Below are 20,145 nucleotides of genomic sequence, written 5' to 3' on the forward strand. Positions count from 1 at the left end.
CTGGGAAGATCCAGCTCTCTGAGTGCATGTTCTGGAAGTTGGGCAATAGGGGCAGTACAGGATTCCTTTTGGTGTACCGACCTCCCCGCTGCACCAAGGATTCCCTGTCCGAGCTGCTTCAGGTCGTGGCGGATTTTCTCCTGGAGAAACCTAGTTTGGTTGTCCTAGGGGATTTTAACATCCATGCCGACACGACCTTACAAGGGGCTGCTCGGGACTTCGTGGAAAGCATGGCCTCCATGGGGCTGTCCCTGAATAAGTTTGGCCCAACTCATAGTCATGGACATGCCTTAGACCTGGTGTTCACCTCTAGTGACGTGGGTGATCTGACACTAAGTAAAAGTGAAACAAAAGAAGTGCCATGGTCAGATCACTTCCTGGTGCAACTGGACTTCTCCGCGACCCTTCCCCTCTGCAGGGAGGTGGGACCAATTCGGATGGTCCGCCCCCGCCACTTAATGGATCCAAATGGTTTCCAGAGAGTGGTAGGGGATGCTTTAGCCCATGTTGATGGCCTTTCAGCTGATTCCCTGGTGGCCCGCTGGAATGCGGAGTTAACCAGGGCTATCGACTGTCTGGCTCCGAAGCGCCCTCTCCGATTGCATGGAGCCCGAACAGCCCCGTGGTTTTCTTCGGAGCTGAGGGCGATGAAACAATCGTTGAGACGGTTAGAGCGTCGGTGGCAGAAAACTCACTCCGAATCTGACCGGACACAGGTTAGAGCTCAACGTCGAGCCTACCAAGTGGCGATAGCGACGGCGAAGAGGACTTTCTTCGCCGCCTCTATTGCATCTGCAGAAAATAGTAGCAGGAGACTCTTTCAGGTGGTTCGCAATTTAACGGAACCACCTTTACCACCGGGGCCTTGTAAAGACCCCAAGATCTCCTGCAACGATTTTGCAAAGTTTTTTGCAGATAAAATCACTCATATTCGGAAGGAGCTAGACACCACCGTGGGAGCAGGGCCGGGGCGGGAGAGTGCTAGAGCTCTGTCTGGTCAAGTTGCATGGAATCAATTTCAATCCGTTACCCCCGAGGATGTGGACAGGCTGCTTGGACGCGTGAAACCAACCACCTGTCTCCTTGATCCTTGCCCATCCTGGCTAATAAAAGCAAGCCGGGAAGGGCTGGGCGATGGGCTCTGCGGGGTGGTGAATGCTTCCCTCTGTGAGGGAACATTCCCAGATCCGCTGAAAGAGGCGGTCATTAAACCGCTTCTTAAAAAACCATCTTTAGACCCGGCCAGTATGGCCAACTATCGCCCAGTCTCAAATCTTCCATTCTTGGGCAAGGTGATTGAGCGCGTGGTTGCTGAACAACTCCAGGCACGCCTGGAGGATGCGGACCATTTGGATCCCTTCCAATCGGGATTCAGGCCTCACCATGGGACTGAAACTGCCTTGGTCGCGCTGGTTGATGATCTCCGGCTAGCTAGGGACAAAGGTGAGAGTTGTTTCCTGGTTCTGCTGGATCTCTCAGCGGCCTTTGATACAATCGACCATAACATCCTTCTGGACCGTCTAGAGGGGCTGGGAGCTGGGGGCACTGTTATACAGTGGTTTCGCTCCTTCCTCCTGGACCGTGTTCAGAAAGTGGTGGTGGGGGATGAGTGTTCAGACCCCTGGGCCCTCACTTGTGGGGTGCCTCAGGGTTCCGTCCTCTCCCCCATGCTTTTTAACATCTATATGAAGCCGCTGGGAGAGATCATCAGGGGGTTTGGACTGGGTGTCCATCAATATGCAGATGATACCCAGCTCTACCTCTCTTTCAAATCAGAACCAGTGAAGGCGGTGAAGGTCCTGTGTGAGTGCCTGGAGGCGGTTGGAGGATGGATGGCGGCTAATGGATTGAAGTTGAATCCTGACAAGACAGAAGTACTGTTTTTGGGGGACAGGAGGCGGGCTGGTGTGGAGGACTCCCTGGTCCTGAATGGGGTAACTGTGCCCCTGAAGGACCAGGTGCGCAGCCTGGGAGTCATTTTGGACTCACAGCTGTCCATGGAGGCACAGGTCAATTCTGTATCCAGGGCAGCTGTCTACCAACTCCACCTGGTACGCAGGCTGAGACCCTACCTGCCCGTGGACTGTCTCGCCAGAGTGGTGCATGCTCTGGTTATCTCCCGCTTGGACTACTGCAATGCGCTCTACGTGGGGCTACCTTTGAAGGTGACTCGGAAACTACAACTAATCCAGAATGCGGCAGCTAGACTGGTGACTGGGGGCGGCCGCCGAGACCACATAACACCGGTCTTGAAAGACCTACACTGGCTCCCAGTACGTTTCCGAGCACAATTCAAAGTGTTGGTGTTGACCTTTAAAGCCCTAAACGGCCTCGGCCCCGTATACCTGAAGGAGCGTCTCCACCCCCATCGTTCTGCCCGGACACTGAGGTCCAGCTCCGAGGGCCTCCTGGCGGTTCCCTCATTGCGAGAAGCAAAGCTACAGGGAACCAGGCAGAGGGCCTTCTCGGTAGTGGCGCCCGCCCTGTGGAACGCCCTCCCAGCAGATGTCAAAGCGATAAATAACTACCTGACATTCAGAAGACATCTGAAGGCAGCCCTGTTCAGGGAAGTTTTTAATCTGTGATATTTTACTGTATTTTTTGTTTCTATGGAAGCCGCCCAGAGTGGCTGGGGAAACCCAGCCAGATGGGCGGGGTACAAATAATAAATTATTATTATTATTATTATTACTTTCCCTTCCTCCCCCACAACAAACACTCTGTGAGTTGAGTGAGGCTGAGAGACTTCAGAGAAGTGTGACTAGCCCAAAGTCACATGTGGAGGAGCAGGGGATCGAACCTGGTTCACCAGATTATGAGTCCACCGCTCTTAACCACTACACCACACTGGCTCTCATATTTCAAAATCTAATAAAATGAATGAATGAATGAATGAATGAATGGCTAAATCCAGGGCTCTCAGTGACTCCTAGCATCTGGTCGACCATTGTGGGAACAGGAGGCTGAACTAGATGGAGCTTGAAGTGGCATCTTTCAGTCCAGGTTGGGAAAGACTGGCAGAGTCTTTTCGAAATGCTGGGCGGGGGGGGGGGGGGGGCAGACAAATCAGAACAGAATATGCTGGAGTGCAGCTTTCACAGCAAACTCCCAAAGCACAGCAGTGAAGTGTTTTGCTAAACACGTCCTTCGCCCTTGCAGCTAACAGGAAGCTGGCAACTTTTAATTTAACCACCCTTCCTGGTGCGGAATGACTTATGTGCCTTTCCCTACAACAGCCCCACATCTGTGCCAGCCCAGGCCATGGGCAGTGCTGGAGAGGGCAGCTCCAAATCCCTCGTGGAGAAGGCAGGATTAGCGTGTGCCGGGCCAGCCTTGGCGTGCTGTTTATCGAGATTCCCCAGCTGAGCCGAAGCTTTGCTGAATGACAAAAGAGGTTCTTTTATACTATCTCCAGAGATGTGTCGTTTTAGCTCCCAAGGCAGGCGTGTCGTGCTTGTGGAGGCACGCATCTTGCTGAGGTCTGGTTCCATATGAGGGTGAATCATCTTTCTAAGAGGAGAAAGTGAGTCAGGAGGAAAGCTCTCTTTGTGCAGGCTGATTATATGCCAGTCCCCCCTGCTGTTTTGCCCGGGAGTCAGGGAGAAATATCCACTCTTGCTAATGACATGTTGCAGCTGGGAATAATAAAAAGTGTGGTTCATTATTCCAGCCCCACCCAGCCTTTCCATTGTGTGCTGTTGTGCATTCAAATGTTGATTATTTAGTTTAGAGCAAACTGGCAGGTCCTAGGGTTTCTTTGTTGTTGTTCTTTTTTAAAAAAACAAGGTGTCCACATTCTCGTTATGGGTCCTTGCACATCTGCACGTGCATTATTTCCAACAACACTTAATTTAAAGCACACATTCCTAGTGATACGAATCTTGGGGTGCTTCCAAGGATGGGCTTAATATGGTGAACATATCACAAATGGGACATTTATCACATTTCTGCCCAAAAGGTAAATCTGGATCCAGTTATTGGGGGTGGGGGGAATACGGGCTGGGGTTTTGAAGCCAGAATGTCACATGGACCATGCCAAAAAAAATTGCACGCAGGAGGAGCACCCATCCAGTGGCGTAGCGTGGAGGGTGCAGGGGGGGCCGACCGCACTGGGCGCAACATCTGGGGGGGGGGTGTGCTCACACTCGCAGCTCTCTGCCCCTACCTGGCTCACTTACTCTCTCTCACTGCAGTGCTGGCTGTGCGAATCTGATCCGAGCCGCCGGGTCGCCGCCCACTGTGGAGGGGAGGGTGCCAGGCGTGTGGTGCGGTGCGGAGAGAGAGCGAGGGACTATCTGGGGGAGGGACAGTGCATCAGGGGGGGGGCGCAAATTACTTGCCTTGCCCCGGGTTAGGGGGCACAAATTACTTGCCTTGCCCCGGGTGCTGACAACCCACGCTACGCCACTGCACCCATCTGCCAATCTGGAAATTAGAACTAAAGATCAATCCCTTCCCTTCTCTGCTGCAGGGCACAAATATAGGATGGTCAGGTGCAAAAGAAGCTGGGGCTCTTGCACCTTCAATAGGTCTGCAGAAGAGGGAAGTTCATCAGAAGTACCTTGTCATGCAGTGATGCAAGGGCATGTATGAACTGGCCCAGAAAGAGACTCTTTTCCTGCTTTCTAACCCATGCTAAGAGATCTCTGAATGTTCCTTAGATGGAACAGACTCACATAGCACTGTTTCTCAGCAAGATATGTTGCACCCAGGCCTGACTTTATGGGGACCAAACTGGCTTTAAGACAAGCACTTCCAATGCAATGCAAGCACTCCCACTCTTGTCTGTGGGCTGGCTGTATCCAGATCAATCCATGGAGGGTATAGAGACACTGGAAGCAGTGGGAAGCTGTAGTCTAAAGAACAGTAGGTCCTGTTCGGTTGACCATGCAGAATGCCTGGCCCCTAGTATTTACAAGGCCCTGGCCAATTTAAAGCCTTCGTGTTGCTTGCCAGTTGCAGATGTTAACATCTGCCCCGTTCTGCCTGGACTCCTGGATCAGTTTCAGGAAGCTCGTCTAGTTAAATGTCCACCCCTGACCTTGAGAATCCCAGATTGCTCCCAGTAGTCCTAGATTGTTTTAGGAATGCAGTAGGGTGGTGTGTGGGTAAGGGAAATTTTAAAATAGCAAATTAAAGATCAGAATGCAATGCATTTAAAAAAAACAACAACAACTAATAGGGCTCACTAATAAACATTCCATACGGATGGAGCAGGTACTGAAGATAATGTCCGAGACTGCCAAATCGCCACCCCCAGCAGGCCACCAGCAGAAGGTGTGAGCAAGCACAGTGGGCTAGGCCAGTGCAGCAGGAAGTTCCAGTTGATGCACCAAAGCCTTAGGGAGGGCTCTGCAGTGAGGATGCATGAAAAAGCCTTCTCCACCTTTGCGGATTCCCATTTTAGGAAACCTACCTGTTCCACCAGGCCTCAGGAGGGGTTTAATACCTGAAAGTGTACTATGTCTAGTTTCAAAAAAACCCCCTCTTTATTCTGGTTTTAACGCAGACAGTTTTAACTTGCTTTAATGGTCTTTTTTTTTTTTAAGAAGAGTTTGGATTTGAAGAGTTTGGATTTGATATCCTGCTTTATCACTACCTGAAGGAGTCTCAAAGCGGCTAACATTCTCCTTTCCCTTCCTCCCCCACAACAAACACTCTGTGAGGTGAGTGGGGCTGAGAGACTTCAAAGAAGTGTGACTGGCCCAAGGTCACCCAGCAGCTGCATGTGGAGGAGCGGGGAAGCAAACCCGGTTCCCCAGATTACGAGACTACCGCTCTTAACCACTATACCACACTGGCTGCACCGAATGCTGCATTGTCCTGGGAGCTTGGCAAAGTGGAAACTGTAGCCCGGCTTTGCTATACTCTCCATGCAAGCTGGAGTACACAAGGGATACAATTCAAACGGCAAACGTTTCAAAAGAGTTTAATTAAACGAACAAAAATTATCCCTAATGGCTAGCGTACGCTGCTAGTGATTCTCAACGTAATCTGCTTCGGTGGTAGCCCTTGAACCCGCTACGGACTGGAGGCTCGCGCTGCCTTGAGGGACCTTCGGTGAGACATTCAGCTCCTGGGAAACAGCTGAAGAGATGCTTGCCTCCGATCTTATGCTTTCGTCATCCTCGTTCTCAGCATCCTGCGTCCCGATAGGCTGAAGCGTATGAGGGATAAATCTGTGGCGTGGGCATCCAATGATGCCAATCCTGCCGGAGAAGAAGAGTGCAGCCAGGTTGTTGAGTGGATGCCCACCTGTTACACCTGGGCTAAGGGAACTGCACTGGCTGAGCTAGAGCATAGGGGTTAACCTCCACCACTTAACGCCATGGCAAAGTGGTTGGGGTGCTATATCGGGACTGGGGAGACCAAGGTCCTAATGCCCATTTCAGCTATGAAGCTCACCGTGTGACCTTGTAGCAATCATCACCTCACAAGGCCAAACTAGGCAATACCTGAGCTCCGTATCTGTGCCCTGAAATGCAAGTTTGTTTCTTAAAACAGTCTGCATTTAAAATAATAATTAAAACACTGCACTTAAGGATACAGCTACGGTCTAGTCTGGCCCTCGGTTCTGCTTCGTGGGTGATTTCTGAGAAGTTTCTAACCATAATTACCTTGAATTTCTGCTTAACCCTCAAGAAAGAAGGGCATTTTCGCTGGCCAGGGTTAATTCAAATCCATCAGACCTCCTTTGGGGAAGGTTCTCAGGCAGGGTGGAAGGAGAAAGAACTTGCCCATATGAAGACCACCTGGTGGAAACCCTTATACATATGGTTTTTAATTGTAAACTATATGCTGATCTCTGTCAGCAATTTCTAGATCAACTCTGTATCCCCAAATGGAAATCAGAGTTGGAGGTCATACATTTTCTATTATACTGGGGAATGATCAGGAGCTCACCAAGTTAGTGGCTAAATATCTCTCTTTGGTTTTTTGTCGTCGAAATACACTGCAGACATCTGATCTCCCTGGAGACCAAGAGATGTGACGATAGACTGCTCTGCCTCCTTTCTTTTAGCAGATGTTTTGTGCCACTGGGGAAGTCGTAATTCTGTATTATTTGTTTTGGATGTTGTATGTGATGCCAATAAAGGTTTTACGATACGATTTCTGAGAATAAAATGGGTGTCTGGAGAACCAGGTAGAAGCTTGGAGAACGGGCAGGATAAGAAACAAAGAGATAAAGATGGGAGAGTCTGGTAGCTGGAGTCCCCTTCTCCCGATTTTCTGCTTTTGGGGGAAAGCAGACGGAATTGTTGCAGGTGGAACAAACAGACAGACAGGATGCATGTCACCAAAACCAACGTAGTCCATTGGCCTGAATTTGTTGGCATCCGTCTGTCTCGGGAGACAAGGGAGGAGGGTGCCTTTTGGGGTGAGGTCAAGCCGTTCTCATCAAAACTCAATGGTTAAGCATTCATTGGATTCTATTCTGCTAGCTTTCCTCTCTTTTGCTCTAGCAGGGTCTTCAATGTCCTTTTGCATTCCCCATGGCCATCACATGCACAAACAAGGCAGATGCACCCAATACATTTAGAGCACATTCAAATAGGCTCGAAACTATGAGTAACTCAGATATATTTGTGAGAGAGGCCACTGCTCCCTGTTAGATTTCGTGGTCACGTATTGCGTAGAAAAGCCCTGCATTCCTTACTTGGGTTCTGGCACGACAGAGGAAAAGGGTGGCAGCTCTTCAGGAATGTAGGCTGGCTGACTTTTGCCAGCATGGAGGTAATGGTCCTGGAAAAGGTACTGAGCGCTGTCTTTAGGCATCGGCAGCAAGGTGCTCAGCACCGGCGACCGCTGGTCCATGACGCTTCGGATGGCTGGCTGCCTTACATCGGTGCTCCTTTAAGAAATAGTTTAAAAAATAAAATAAAAAATGAATAAGGGAAAGGTGTCCAAGTAAGGGGGACATCATACAGCGTACCTCCCGACTGACAGCATTTTGCAGGCTTTGGGGGTGCAGAATTCAATCACATACTGGAAATTTAGATTTGCAGAATTAAAATGGATTAAAGTGCTCTATTGCCTCAGGGAAACAAATCTACTAAAAAATATGGATTATTATTTTTTGCAATTAGGAAAGTGACAAGGAAATGCATTGCAAAACATGGGATGAATGAATGACCAACGGGAAAGTATGTGAATAGATGAGATACAATAGCCATCTTCAAATATCTCAAGGGCTGTCATAGAAGATGGAGCAAGCTTGTTTTCTCCTGCTCTGAAGCAAAGGACTTGACCCAATGGATTCAAGTTACAAGAAAGGAGATTCCGACTAAACACCAGGAAGAACTTTCCAATGGGAAGAAGAAGAAGAAGAGTTTGGATTTGATATCCCGCTTTATCACTACCTGAAGGAGTCTCAAAGCGGCTAACATTCTCCTTTCCCTTCCTCCCCCACAACAAACACTCTGTGAGGTGAGTGGGGCTGAGAGACTTCAGAGAAGTGTGACTGGCCCAAGGTCACCCAGCAGCTGCATGTGGAGGAGCGGAGAAGCGAACCCGGTTCCCCAGATTACGAGACTACCGCTCTTAACCACTACACCACACTGGCTCCCACTGTGCGACAGTGGAACAGTCTCTTTCAGGAGGTTGTGGACCCTCCTTGCTTGGAGGTGTATAAGCAGAAGTTGGGCAGTCATCTGCCATGGATGCTTTGGCTGAGATTCCTGCATTGCAGAGGGTTGGACTAGAGGACCCTTTCGGTCCCTTCCAACTCTATGATTCTATGATCCTCAAGCTGGAATGTGCCCTACAACTACAATAATGCCTCTTGTTCCCCTGGGTGGAGACGATATGTGCAGAAAATTCTGACTTTTGTATGGTTGGAATGTAACCTACTGCAGGCTCCAGCCACTTCTGGCATATGGCATTGGCAGGACTTTGGGCTAAAAAGAATGTTCCCCACCCCCGATATAAATATCTGCAATGCATCCAATAACGGAGGGGAGGGGAGAAGAGAGAAAATGAGGCCATACTTGCGATAGCGGAAAGTGACCTTCTTCACCTCCTTGGTCACATCTGTTTTCAACTCCTTGGGTTTAGCTGTCTCTCTCAGAGCAGGATTGAATATGTTTGAGCGGAGCAGCCGGCCAACTTCCTGCTGGATTTCCTTGAGGTTCTTCTGTCTGAACGTCACAAAAGCCACATAGGAGGAGAAGTTGTACAAGCACTAAATGCAAAAATAAGATAAAAATAAAAATGGAGGTGATCTACTCTATTGTTGCAGCTTGTTGAGACAACCCTTAGCTGCTCTGTTCCTCCAGGCGACCGCTCTTACCTCAAAGAAATCCCTGTCTTTCTGTGTTGTTGATATTTTCCTCCTAAAATGTGGAAGAGAAGAATAAATCCACAGACAGCAACAGAGAAAGTACTCCATAAACACCTTCCTAAATGAAAGGGAGTTTCCTCAACATTCTGTCACTTTCTAGCATGACCAAGCAACAGAATCAAGACCAAACGCTGGCAGGTAAAATTCATTCCCATGCCCCAATGAAACTACCAAGATCATGGCTTTTGGAAGTGGGGGCTCCCAGTCTGCAGTTTCCTCTTGCCAAAATGACAGGGGGCCCACAAATGCAGTTTCATCCTGATTTGTTTGTAGGGAGGTTAGACAATGTTGCATCAAAGCAAGTGTTATCCCATGATTCCCAGTGCATTTCCCCCCCCCCACTTCTCTTTTGCAAATAAATAAATAAATAAATACAATCTTTTGGGGAAGTGGGTTTGTTTGCTTTATTTCAGATATTTAAATAATACTTAATAGTCAGAATTTCTAAGTAGGGTAAATAAAATGGTTTGGAGAAAAGAAAAAAAATCTAACCATACAGAGAATAAGAACAATTAAAAATCAACATAAAATCAGAACACTACCTTAAAATGCTGGTTGAAATAAGAAAGTTGTGGGACAACTATTCTCATATAACTGACATGCTTAACTCTAATTAATGCATGAAGGGGTTAATACAATAGAGTAAGCTGTCCTGCAGGCTTATTTCCTTTACCTTGGGAGGAAATAGGCAATCAAGCCTATTGTCCCCATCCCTCCCCACTCTACCTGAGATGCCCAGCATTTGAAGAAGTTTGAGCTTGTTGCTGCAGCTCAGCCGCATGGCTCTCACCAGCCATTATTGAGTTCCTATATCGATAATCTGGGAACTCTTACCACTTTGTTACTGTCTTTGTTTCACGGTCTGAAGCACATGAATCCAACCTTTAGAGAGTTTGTAAGTAAACCAGTTTTTACTTTGCTGAACATGTGGTCTTTTCCTATGCTGGGGGGTAGTGAGGAAATTTGGAAGCAACGCAGAAGGCGTACTAAGTATTTGCCCCAAACCTGGATCTTGACATCCAGGAATTATTCAACATGGAGGGTCCTTGTCTAATCTCAGTTGGGAGGGAATTTCAAGCTTCAGCCCCCAACCCAGGCGACATGGTTTCTAGCAGTTACAAGCCATGCAAGCTGAGCCATGGGCCACCACCAACAGAGACTCCATTAAGATCTCAGTGATCAGGCTGGGATGTAAGGGATTCACCAATCCTTATGATATTCTGGATCCAATTTTTTAAGCGCTTTGTAAATTAATGCAGGGATGCGGGTGGCGCTGTGGGTTAAACCACAGAGCCTAGGACTTGCCGATCAGAAGGTCAGGAGTTCGAATCCCCGCGACGGGGTGAGCTCCCGTTGCTCGGTCCCTGCTCCTGCCAACCTAGCAGTTCGAAAGCACGTCAAAGTGCAAGTAGATCAATAGGTACCACTCTGGCGGGAAGGTAAACCGTGTTTCTGTGCGCTGCTCTGGTTTGCCAGAAGCAGCTTAGTCCTGCTGGCCACATGACCAGGAAGCTGTACATCGGCTCCCTTGGCCAATAAAGCGAGATGAGCGCCACAACCCCAGAGTGGGTCACGACTGGACCTAATGGTCAGGGGTCCCTTTACCTTTACCTTTAAATTAATGCATGAACCTTGAACCAGGCATGGTATCATATGTGCAAGCTTTTAGGCAATGATGTTACATGGCTGTGGTCATCCAATTCCATCAAGTCCAGTTGTAGCATTTTGCACCAGTAAGAGCTCCAGGAAAGCCCCATATAGAACACATTGCACTAGGAGGCAAGTCTGCTTTAGTCCCATTCCAAGGAAAGCTTCAGCTATAAATCAAACTGGTGTTAATGGCAGTGAAGCTGGCCAGGTTTGGGGTTTTTTTTAGCTCCGTCAAGTTGGCATTCCCAAATCATTTGCCTATTTTAGCCCCTCTCCCAGTCTCAAACCAAGAGCATCCTCCTAGCTTATGGAAGATCTCTAAATTTGACTAAACATGTGTATTTAATATACGCAGCTGCGAGAACAAAATGCAGATCCTTCCCCTCCCCTTATGTAAATTTGCCCCAGAGGAAACTGGCAGCAATAAATATTACCTAACCCTGTCCCGGAGCCCGATATGCCTGGTTCCTTCCTCACTGTATGAGGCACTAACGAAGTAAAAGGGGAAGGAAATCTACAAAAGCCGTTTAAAAAATGGCAAGGTCCTCTGCAAATACCATCTAAGGGCCCCTCTGCAACATCACCTCTGCCTTGATCCAAGATTTTCATCACACAAGTGTCCAGAGGAGGGCAACCAAAACGGTCAAAGGCCTGGAAACGATGCCTTATGAGGAACGGCTAAGGGAGCTGGGCATGTTTAGCCTGGAGAAGAGGAGGTTAAGGGGTGATATGATAGCCATGTTCAAATATATAAAAGGATGTCACATAGAGGAGGGAGAAAGGTTGTTTTCTGCTGCTCCAGAGAAGCGGACACGGAGCAATGGATCCAAACTACAAGAAAGAAGATTCCACCTAAACATTAGGAAGAACTTCCTGACAGTAAGAGCTGTTCGACAGTGGAATTTGCTGCCAAGGAGTGTGGTGGAGTCTCCTTCTTTGGAGGTCTTCAAGCAGAGGCTTGACAACCATATGTCAGGAGTGCTCTGATGGTGTTTCCTGCTTGGCAGGGGGTTGGACTCGATGGCCCTTGTGGTCTCTTCCAACTCTATGATTCTATGATTCTAAGTGGGTGGGGGGCAGGATGAGACCCTCCAGAAAAGAGTAGGATTTCTTTGTGTGCATTTTCCCCTCTAGGGTTGAATTTCTCTCTCTGGGTCCTTTTAGCCTCAGAGAGAACGTTGGGCTTCTGTGAAATGTTGTTTTGGGGGACGGTGTTGCCATTTTATGACAAGAGATGTCTCTGAAGATTACATATATCGCTCTTAGGCCCCAAAGGGCTGGTGAGCCCACTTCAGTTTGACTAAGGAGCTCTTCAGGGTTCGTTTCGGGGTTTAATCCAGCTCTTGTGTCAGTTTATCTCCTGGGGTAAAATCCTTTAAAAAAGCTCAACAACATTGGTCCTCACACATGTTCACTTCATCAAATCTGGCCCTCTTTGAAATAAGTTTGGGCAACCCTGCTTTAGGCTTAACCTTCCTAACCTGGGGGCCCTCAACTCTGGACTAAAACTCCCATCAGCCCCAGCCAGGATAGGCCGCTCTAAATTTATTTATTTATTTTGTTAAATTTTATATACTGCCCTTCATCGTATGATCACAAGGTGGTTCACAATATAAAAACACAAAAATATGTAACATATTAACAAAACAAAACAATACCCCCCACCCCCTTTAAAAGACCACAGATTGTTTAATTAGCCAAAGGCCTGGTTATAGAGGAAAGGTTTTGCCTGGTGCCTAAAGTTATGTAACGAAGGTGCCAAGCGAGCTTTCCTGGGTGGAGCAGTCCCCAAATGGGGAGCCAAGGCAGAAAAGGCCCCTTTCTCATGTTGCCGCCCTCAGGATTGGCTCTAGCAGTCAGCCGCTACGGACCTTCCCCAGGAATACGGTTCCTGATATTTCACATTTTCAGACGTGTGCTAAAGTTCTCTACGCCAGGGATTCCATAGCTCCCCTCAGGTTGCCTGCAAAAGGTTTGTGAAACAGTTGGGCATCTCTATGCTCAGCCCTGCTCTTTCTTTCTTTCTTTCTTTCTTTCTTTCTTTCTTTCTTTCTTTCTTTTCTTGACAGTGGAATTCAAGGCTCTTTTGACCAGGGGCAGATAAGGATCTTCATAATATGGTCCTGGTGCTGTCTACTTATGTTCCTTAAAAATTAACCACCAGGTAAGCAGCCTTTCTCAGCCTCCTGGCTGCCAGTTGTTTTCTGGGCACTGTTCAAGATGTTCAAGTCATTGGGCTTTTCCTGACATGAAAAAATGCAGCAATGGGGGAAGCTCCAGCTCTGAATTTCTGCCCAACATGCAAGCATCTAAGGTACAGAATGCAAAGGTGGCACCCTGTATTTATTTTTACTCTATCCCTGCAGCTGAATCGGGAGGTGTGGTGTGTGTGTGTGTGTGTGTGTGTGTGTGTGTGTTTGCAATACTTGGAATTCAGAGCCAGGCTTTCTGGTTGGGTCACTGAACAATTTTGTCATGCTGACTCTTGCATGCACAGCATTTTTGGGCTGGGCCACCGACTGTACTCAGCCTACAATTAACCACGGAGTTGGTGCGGCTCACCCTGCCGAATCGACAAGAAGAGGGAAAATAACTCCCTGTGCCGCAAGCGACGAGGATGGCTGACAGGACGCTGCTGAACCTGCAGCTGTGCAGCACCTGCGGGTGGCAAGGCACCGCCCAAGATCACACAGATTTTGCTGCTGCAGAAGCAGAAGGCAGCGGCTCCCCTGTGTCTCAGGTGTGTTGGCAGCCCAGCTGCCTCGTATCAATTGGCTGCAGATGCAACGAACTGAACCCGGGACACAATGCCTTCTGTGTTTGTTTGTTTGTTTGTTTGTTTGTTTGTTTGTTTGAATTTCAACCTTTATTATACAAAGAACTTAAAATACATACAATATAAAACATTACATTTCAGACATTACAAATTATAACTATACAAAAGAATATAGAAGAAGAAAGAAAAGAAATAGAAAAAGAGATAGAAGATGATTTTATTTACAATAAAAAAGTGTTGGTGCTGACCTTTAAAGCCCTAAATGGCCTCGGTCCAGTATATCTGAAGGAGCGTCTCCACCTCCATCGTTCAGCCCGGACACTGAGGTCCAGCTCCGAGGGCCTTCTGGCGGTTCCCTCACTGCGAGAGGCCAAGTTACAGGGAACCAGGCAGAGGGCCTTCTCGGTAGTGGCACCCGCCCTGTGGAACTCCCTCCCATCAGATGTCAAAGCGATAAACAACTACCTGACATTCAGAAGACATCTGAAGGCAGCCCTGTTCAGGGAAGTTTTTAATATGTGACATTTTAGTGTATTTTTCATCTTTGTTGGAAGCCGCCCAGAGTGGCTGGGGAAACCCAGCCAGATGGGCGGGGTACAAATAATATATTATTATTATTATTATTATTATTATTATTATTATTATTATTATTATTATTAAAAAGAACCTTCTGACTACACCCATTGTACTATTTTGAAATAAATTCTTTTTTACACAGTTTCCTGAAGATGCAAAGTGCATGCACATGCAGGAGAACAAAGCTCAAAGTCAGGGTGTGTCCCTTGTTTTGGGTTTGGCCCTTCAACACAAGGAAAGAAAGAAAGAAAGAAAGAAAGAAAGAAAGAAAGAAAGAAAGAAAGAAAGAAATGTGGAGGTGTTGAGTATCCTGTTCCCCACACAAGGGGAGTCCTTTGGCAGGCTAGGCGGCCCAGGGAGAAGGAACACAAATAATACCAAGGTGCCAAGCTGCTTTTAGGGATTGCAGGCACCCCTAAAAATCATGGGGGGTGCCTGAGGTTGGCAGGGTTGAGCAGCTGCTGGGATCGTAGCACAAGGGTGCAGCAGGTGTTCTGAATGAAGAAGGTCCCAGGTTCAGTGCCAGGTATATCAAGTTGAAAGGGGTCTAATCGTAGCAGGTGGGGTGGAAAGGCTTGAGATCTCAGAGAGCCACTGCCAGTCAGAGTAGATAACAGGTGGGCAGGATGGTCAAATGGATCTCCTTTGAGGCAGATTCCTACAACCCAGAAGCCAGTGCTGTCTGCTTGGTTTTCACTCTGTGCACAGCTGGCTCTGAGGCAGCCCAGGTTGTCTGTAACCTTCCCAAACCTTCCATGGACCAAAGCAGCTGCAAGCCAGACGCCTCAGTGAGCTCTGGGGCATTTTCTTGCTTCACGCACCTCAGCAGATGTGCCTCTGCCTGCTCTACCCTATGAGGCCCTCCAAGGTTCAAGTGCCCAAGCCTCACTCAAATCCTAACCATAGGACAGGGACGGGGGTGGGAGCAAAACTCTTGATTCCACAGGAACACACTGATTCAGAAGAGATTGTAAAACATGGTGCTCGGGGACTCTGTGTTCCTGCCAAGTCTGCTAACCCCAGCTAAGGCCTCGCTGGAATTCTTCCTGCAAGTTAATTTGGCTGAGTCCTGGAATCATATCAGTAAAAGCTCATTCCTTGGCAATGTGGTCCCCGGCAGCCTTCGCTTTCCAGCTGGGAGTCTGCGCGTCTTTAAGGGTGCTCTCCTAAAGCTGCCGAGACAACTCTCCTCTCTCCGTTCCGGCAGTCTCGTGGGCTTTCTGAAAAAGCACAGGCCAGCAGGTCCTTGCAGCAGGTCACGTCCAGCTAAACAGGAAGGCAAATCCCCACGGGGACTTCCGCGCTGAATAAACGCGGCTTTGGTTCTGAACGCCGAGCAAGAGCTTCCTGCCAACAACAAAACAGCCATGCAAGTTTTGGGGAGTGTAACCAATCTGAAATAAAGCTGCCGCTGTTTGTTTCTCTTGCTCTGCACCATCACGAAGCTCAAAGAAAGGATGCCCAAGCTGCTGCAGGAGAAATAAACTTGACTCAAAAAACATTTATGAGTCAAAGAAATGACCTGCCAAGGTTGACCTGTGCTTTGCATATAGTTAAAGCTATGGTTTTCCCAGTAGTGATGTATGGAAGTGAAAGCTGGACCATAAAGAAGGCTGATTGCCGAAGAATCGATGCTTTTGAATTCTGGTGCTGGAGGAGACTCTTGAGAGTCCCATGGACTGCAAGAAGATCAAACCTCTCCATTCTGAAGGAAATCAGCCCTGAGTGCTCACTGGAAGGACAGATCCTGAAGCTGAGGCTCCAATACTTTGGCCACCTCATGAGAAGAGAAGACTCCCTGGAAAAGACCCTGATGTTGGGAAAGATGGAGGGCACAAGGAGAAGGGGATGACAGAGGACGAGATGGTTGGACAGTGTTCTCTAAGCTACCAGCATGAGTTTGACCAAACTGAGGGGAGGCAGTGGAAGACAGGAGTGCCTGGTGTGCTCTGGTCCATGGGGTCACGAAGAGTCAGACACAACTAAACAACAACAACAACAGTGGTACCTTGGGTTACAGACGCTTCGGGTTACAAACTCTGCTAACCAGGAAGTGGTTGCTCCAGGTTAAGAACTTTGCTCCAGGATAAGAACAGAAATCGCGCAGCAGGAGGCCCCATTAGCAAAAGCACGCTTCAGGTTAAGAACGGACCTCTGGAACAAATTAAGTTCTTAACCCGAAATACCACTGTATAAGAGTTTGGGGCTTTTTCCTGCCCTTCAAAGCCACATACTGGAAGAAAGCCAGTGAGAGTGAGTGATTCAAAGCAGGCAAGGCTCAAGCATGCCATCTCTTCTCCCCAGTACCAGCCCTTCTCTCCAGTCCTCTTTCCACCGCCATTAGTGTTATTAGCTGCCTGGGGGCAGTGAGGGATCAGCCTGACTTGCACCTGCACCTTTAGCAGCAGAAACCAGCAGATTAAGCTTCTCACAACACAAGAGGACCACCTGGTAACGTCTACTGATCAAGCTGCAACAGAGGCCAGCTGAAGAGATTGGCTAGAGAACATAAGAAGGGGAACTCTCTAGAGCAGGCCTGAGCAGAAGGCAAATAGGTGGGTAGCTTGCTGCAAGACTCCCAATTGTTTAAAACTCTTAAAACCCTAAATCAGGCTGCAGAAATGAACAAAGCTAAGCAGGAACAGGTTTGGGGGGAAAGAAGTATGAGCTCAGGTCAAATCCCTCAGCTCAGAGGAACCCCGTTCCTTAATTTTAACTGTAAGCCATCTATGAGAAGGAAAACTCTGGTCCTGAACCTCCACTGCCTTGTGGGATGTCTTCAGGAGTAAACCCTACACAAATCCAGAGTGAAGTGCCTAAGGAGATTGGATGGCGCCTTCCAGCGACTCCTGCAGCCAAGCTGGTGCCAAATGTCTTGCTCTGCTTTCCTTTGGACCACAATCAACGAGTCTGAGAGGGGGTGGTGTCTTGTCGTCTGGGCAGCCCAGGACCTCCAGACACATTGCCCAGGCTTGTGCCCTGGGGAGGTCACTTGGTGCTGCTAACAAAGTGGTTTGACTCCACCTCCCGACACTCCATTGTCTCTTGAGAAAGACAGATGTCAACACATGCCCTTTGTACCTGGTCCTTGTTGGTATAACTTCAGGTTCTTGCAAACAAAACCTACAAAATGGATCCAGCAAACCTGAATGCCCCTGCTCTAGAGCAACTGGTAAGACTGGCAGGCTTTGGTTCGGGAGCTGTCTTATTGCCTTCTGAACAAAATTCTGTTGCGGTGCTTTTAACAGACGCTGAATCTGCAGCAAGCAGAAGGAGATTGTCTTTGTCTCCATAGCATGAAAAGCCTTGTTTGCTGAGTCCTGCGTAGAAAATATCTGCTAAACTCGCAAGAGCAGGCCACACTGGTTTTTCTTCCCGGAGATGGCAACCTTAATGGGAGTGGAAGCAGTGCTGGGAAATAGGGGCTGCTGTGTTTTCATGGGCTTTGTAAGGTGGCAGTCACCGCAAGGGATTTGGCCCAAGGATTTAAAATATATTTTTTTAAAGTACTTGCCCCTCCCCATGGTGACCTTCTTCATACTGTGACATTCGTCCCACTTCTTTGCGTGTTGAGACGTTCCAGAGGCACAGAGCTTGCTCAAGTTTCATTTCCTTTGGAAGCACTTGCCAGAACTTCTGTCATGTAATATTTGCCCTTCTTTACAAACGTACACATTGAGCAGAGATGGAGGAAAGTCCCCTGCTCGCACATTAGATCTCCAGGTGAAATAGCCAGCAACCTACCGTATTTTTCAGTCCATAGGGCGCACTTGACCATAGTTTTCAGAGGGGAAAATCAAGGGAAAAAATATGACACCCCTCCCCAGCTCTGGGAGCAGCAGACAAGCTGTGCGCAGCCTGTGCGCTTCTCCCAAACCTTCTCCCCGCTTTTGCGGGAGGTGGGGGAATTCCCCCACCTCCTGCAAAAGCCCACAGGAGCCGCGTACCCTTTAAGGAGCGCACGGCTTCTGCTGGCTTTTCTACGAGGTGGGAGAAGGGACTGACACGGCCAGTCAGTCCCTTCTCCCTCCTTGGGGAAAAGCCTCAAAGACCAGGTCGGGGAGCAGCGCAAAGGCGGCACACCGCCTTCCCACTGCCCCCCGAGCTTACCCTGAAGCCAAGGAGCCTGTATTCGCTCCATAGGATGCACACACATTTCCCCTTAATTTTTGGAGGGGGAAAAGTGTGTCCTATAGAGTGAAAAATAAGGTAAATGCTAAGACTCAGGTATCTCTCTCCAAAATTACTCAAACTGCCAGCGGCAGCTAGGGATCACCCTTTACTAGGAGCGTGGGAATAAAGGCATGGCCCCCCCTTCAAAGTATTTCCTAGCTATTCAGAAGAGTAAGAGTGCCTAAAAATTACTTACCACAGATGCACATTGCCAGATTTGTGCAGTCTACCAACACACCATTGCCAAGCCCAAAACTCTCTGGCAAGGCATTGTGATAAGGCAGCCGACAGTGGTAGCCCTAATCACAGAAATCTGATAGCAAATATTGTAATGAGTTTTGTTAAGTTGCAGCAGCTATTTGCATGCTACCAGACCCTGAACACATTCACCCAGAGGCTATGACTGCTGATTTTAGTGACTTCTAATGGAAAATGATGAGAATTTTAGCCTGTGATCCTAACTGATGTTATTTTGGAATTTGTCCCACTAAGTTCATTGGGACCTTACGGCACCAATAATTTTTTGCTTAAGACTGTACCCTCGCACAGATTTCCTGAGTGCAGGTTTACCTGGAAGTTATGCAACCTTACTTGAAAACAAGCCAAGTCTTCTACTGAGTTAGACCACTGGCTCATCCACACTACAGAATCGTAGAATTGTAGGAAGGGACCATGAGGGTCACCTTTTCCAGTCCCCTGCAATGTAGAAAACCTTCGCCCAACCTGAACCCACACCTCTACCCACGACTGAGCTATCAGCATGTCCTACTTTAAGGTAAAGGTAAAGGTACCCCTGACAGTTAAGTCCAGTCGCGGACGACTCTGGGGTTGCAGCACTCATCTTGCTCTATAGGCCAAGGGAGCTGGTGTTTGTCCACAGACAGCTTCTAGGTCATGTGGCCAGCATGACTAAGCCACTTCTGGCAAAAACCAGAGCAGCACACGGAAACGCAGTTTACCTTCCCGCTGGAGCGATACCTATTTATCTACTTGCACTTTGATGTCCTTTCGAACTGCTAGGTTGGCAGGAGCTGTCCTACTTTAATTGGCAGCTATTCTCCAGGATTTCACAAGAGCCCTTCCCATGCCAGGAATTGAACCGGTGACATTTTGCATGCAAAGCAGGTGCTCTCCAGATGAGCCACAACCCTTCCCCACTGAACTCTCTGGGATTTGCTTCCTGGTGAAAACACTAAGAATCAGGCGGCACGCCCCCCTTCGGTTTCCATAAAGGACTCTCAAAGGGCATTGGGTTTTGACAACCCACTCAGAAACCCAAGTTCCTACTTCTTCTGTTTTATTCCCTAGACATCTGCTGCGAAGAGCAGATGGCATTACAGAAAAGCATTTCCTGGGCGCAGCCGTTTCCTTACTTCCCGCAAGCCATGTGATGCTGATCGGACATTCCCAGCCCGAGGATGAGGATGCAGTACAGCTCAGCCAGGTGCTTTTTGGTCACTGCTAGCTTGATCTGGTTCTCCCGCATCTCTTTCCTTTCCAGGGCACTGGGCTTCCTGTTTAACAAAGAAGCAAGTCATTAAAAAAAGCATTGCACAGAGCACTCTCCCACTCATGGTTAGACGATCAAGAACACTATGTCTGCACCAGGGAATTCTGACCCAAATGAACG

The 20,145-nt window shown here is 48.3% G+C and overlaps 1 protein-coding gene and 1 long non-coding RNA gene across 2 annotated transcripts in view; one reads left to right on the forward strand and one right to left on the reverse strand.

Annotated features, from left to right (window-relative positions):
- LOC310677960 overlaps positions 1–20,145 on the forward strand; it is a 288,527-nt gene that overhangs the window by 167,961 nt on the left and 100,421 nt on the right. The window lies entirely within an intron of this gene.
- The window catches only part of PPP1R36 (protein phosphatase 1 regulatory subunit 36), a gene marked incomplete at its 5' end in the record, with an annotated part of 67,631 nt that continues 53,399 nt past the window's right edge, over positions 5,914–20,145 (reverse strand). Inside the window, 5 exons of the mRNA XM_083442581.1 lie at positions 5,914–6,209; positions 7,658–7,852; positions 8,988–9,181; positions 9,290–9,332; positions 19,889–20,029. Coding sequence (XP_083298707.1) covers positions 5,975–6,209; positions 7,658–7,852; positions 8,988–9,181; positions 9,290–9,332; positions 19,889–20,029 — 808 coding nt within the window. The 3' untranslated portion in view covers positions 5,914–5,974. The remainder of the gene's footprint in view (positions 6,210–7,657; positions 7,853–8,987; positions 9,182–9,289; positions 9,333–19,888; positions 20,030–20,145) is intronic.

Source organism: Podarcis tiliguerta, assembly GCF_965153285.1.
Source record: "Podarcis tiliguerta genome assembly, chromosome: 1".
NCBI classification, from domain to species: Eukaryota; Metazoa; Chordata; class Lepidosauria; order Squamata; family Lacertidae; genus Podarcis; species Podarcis tiliguerta.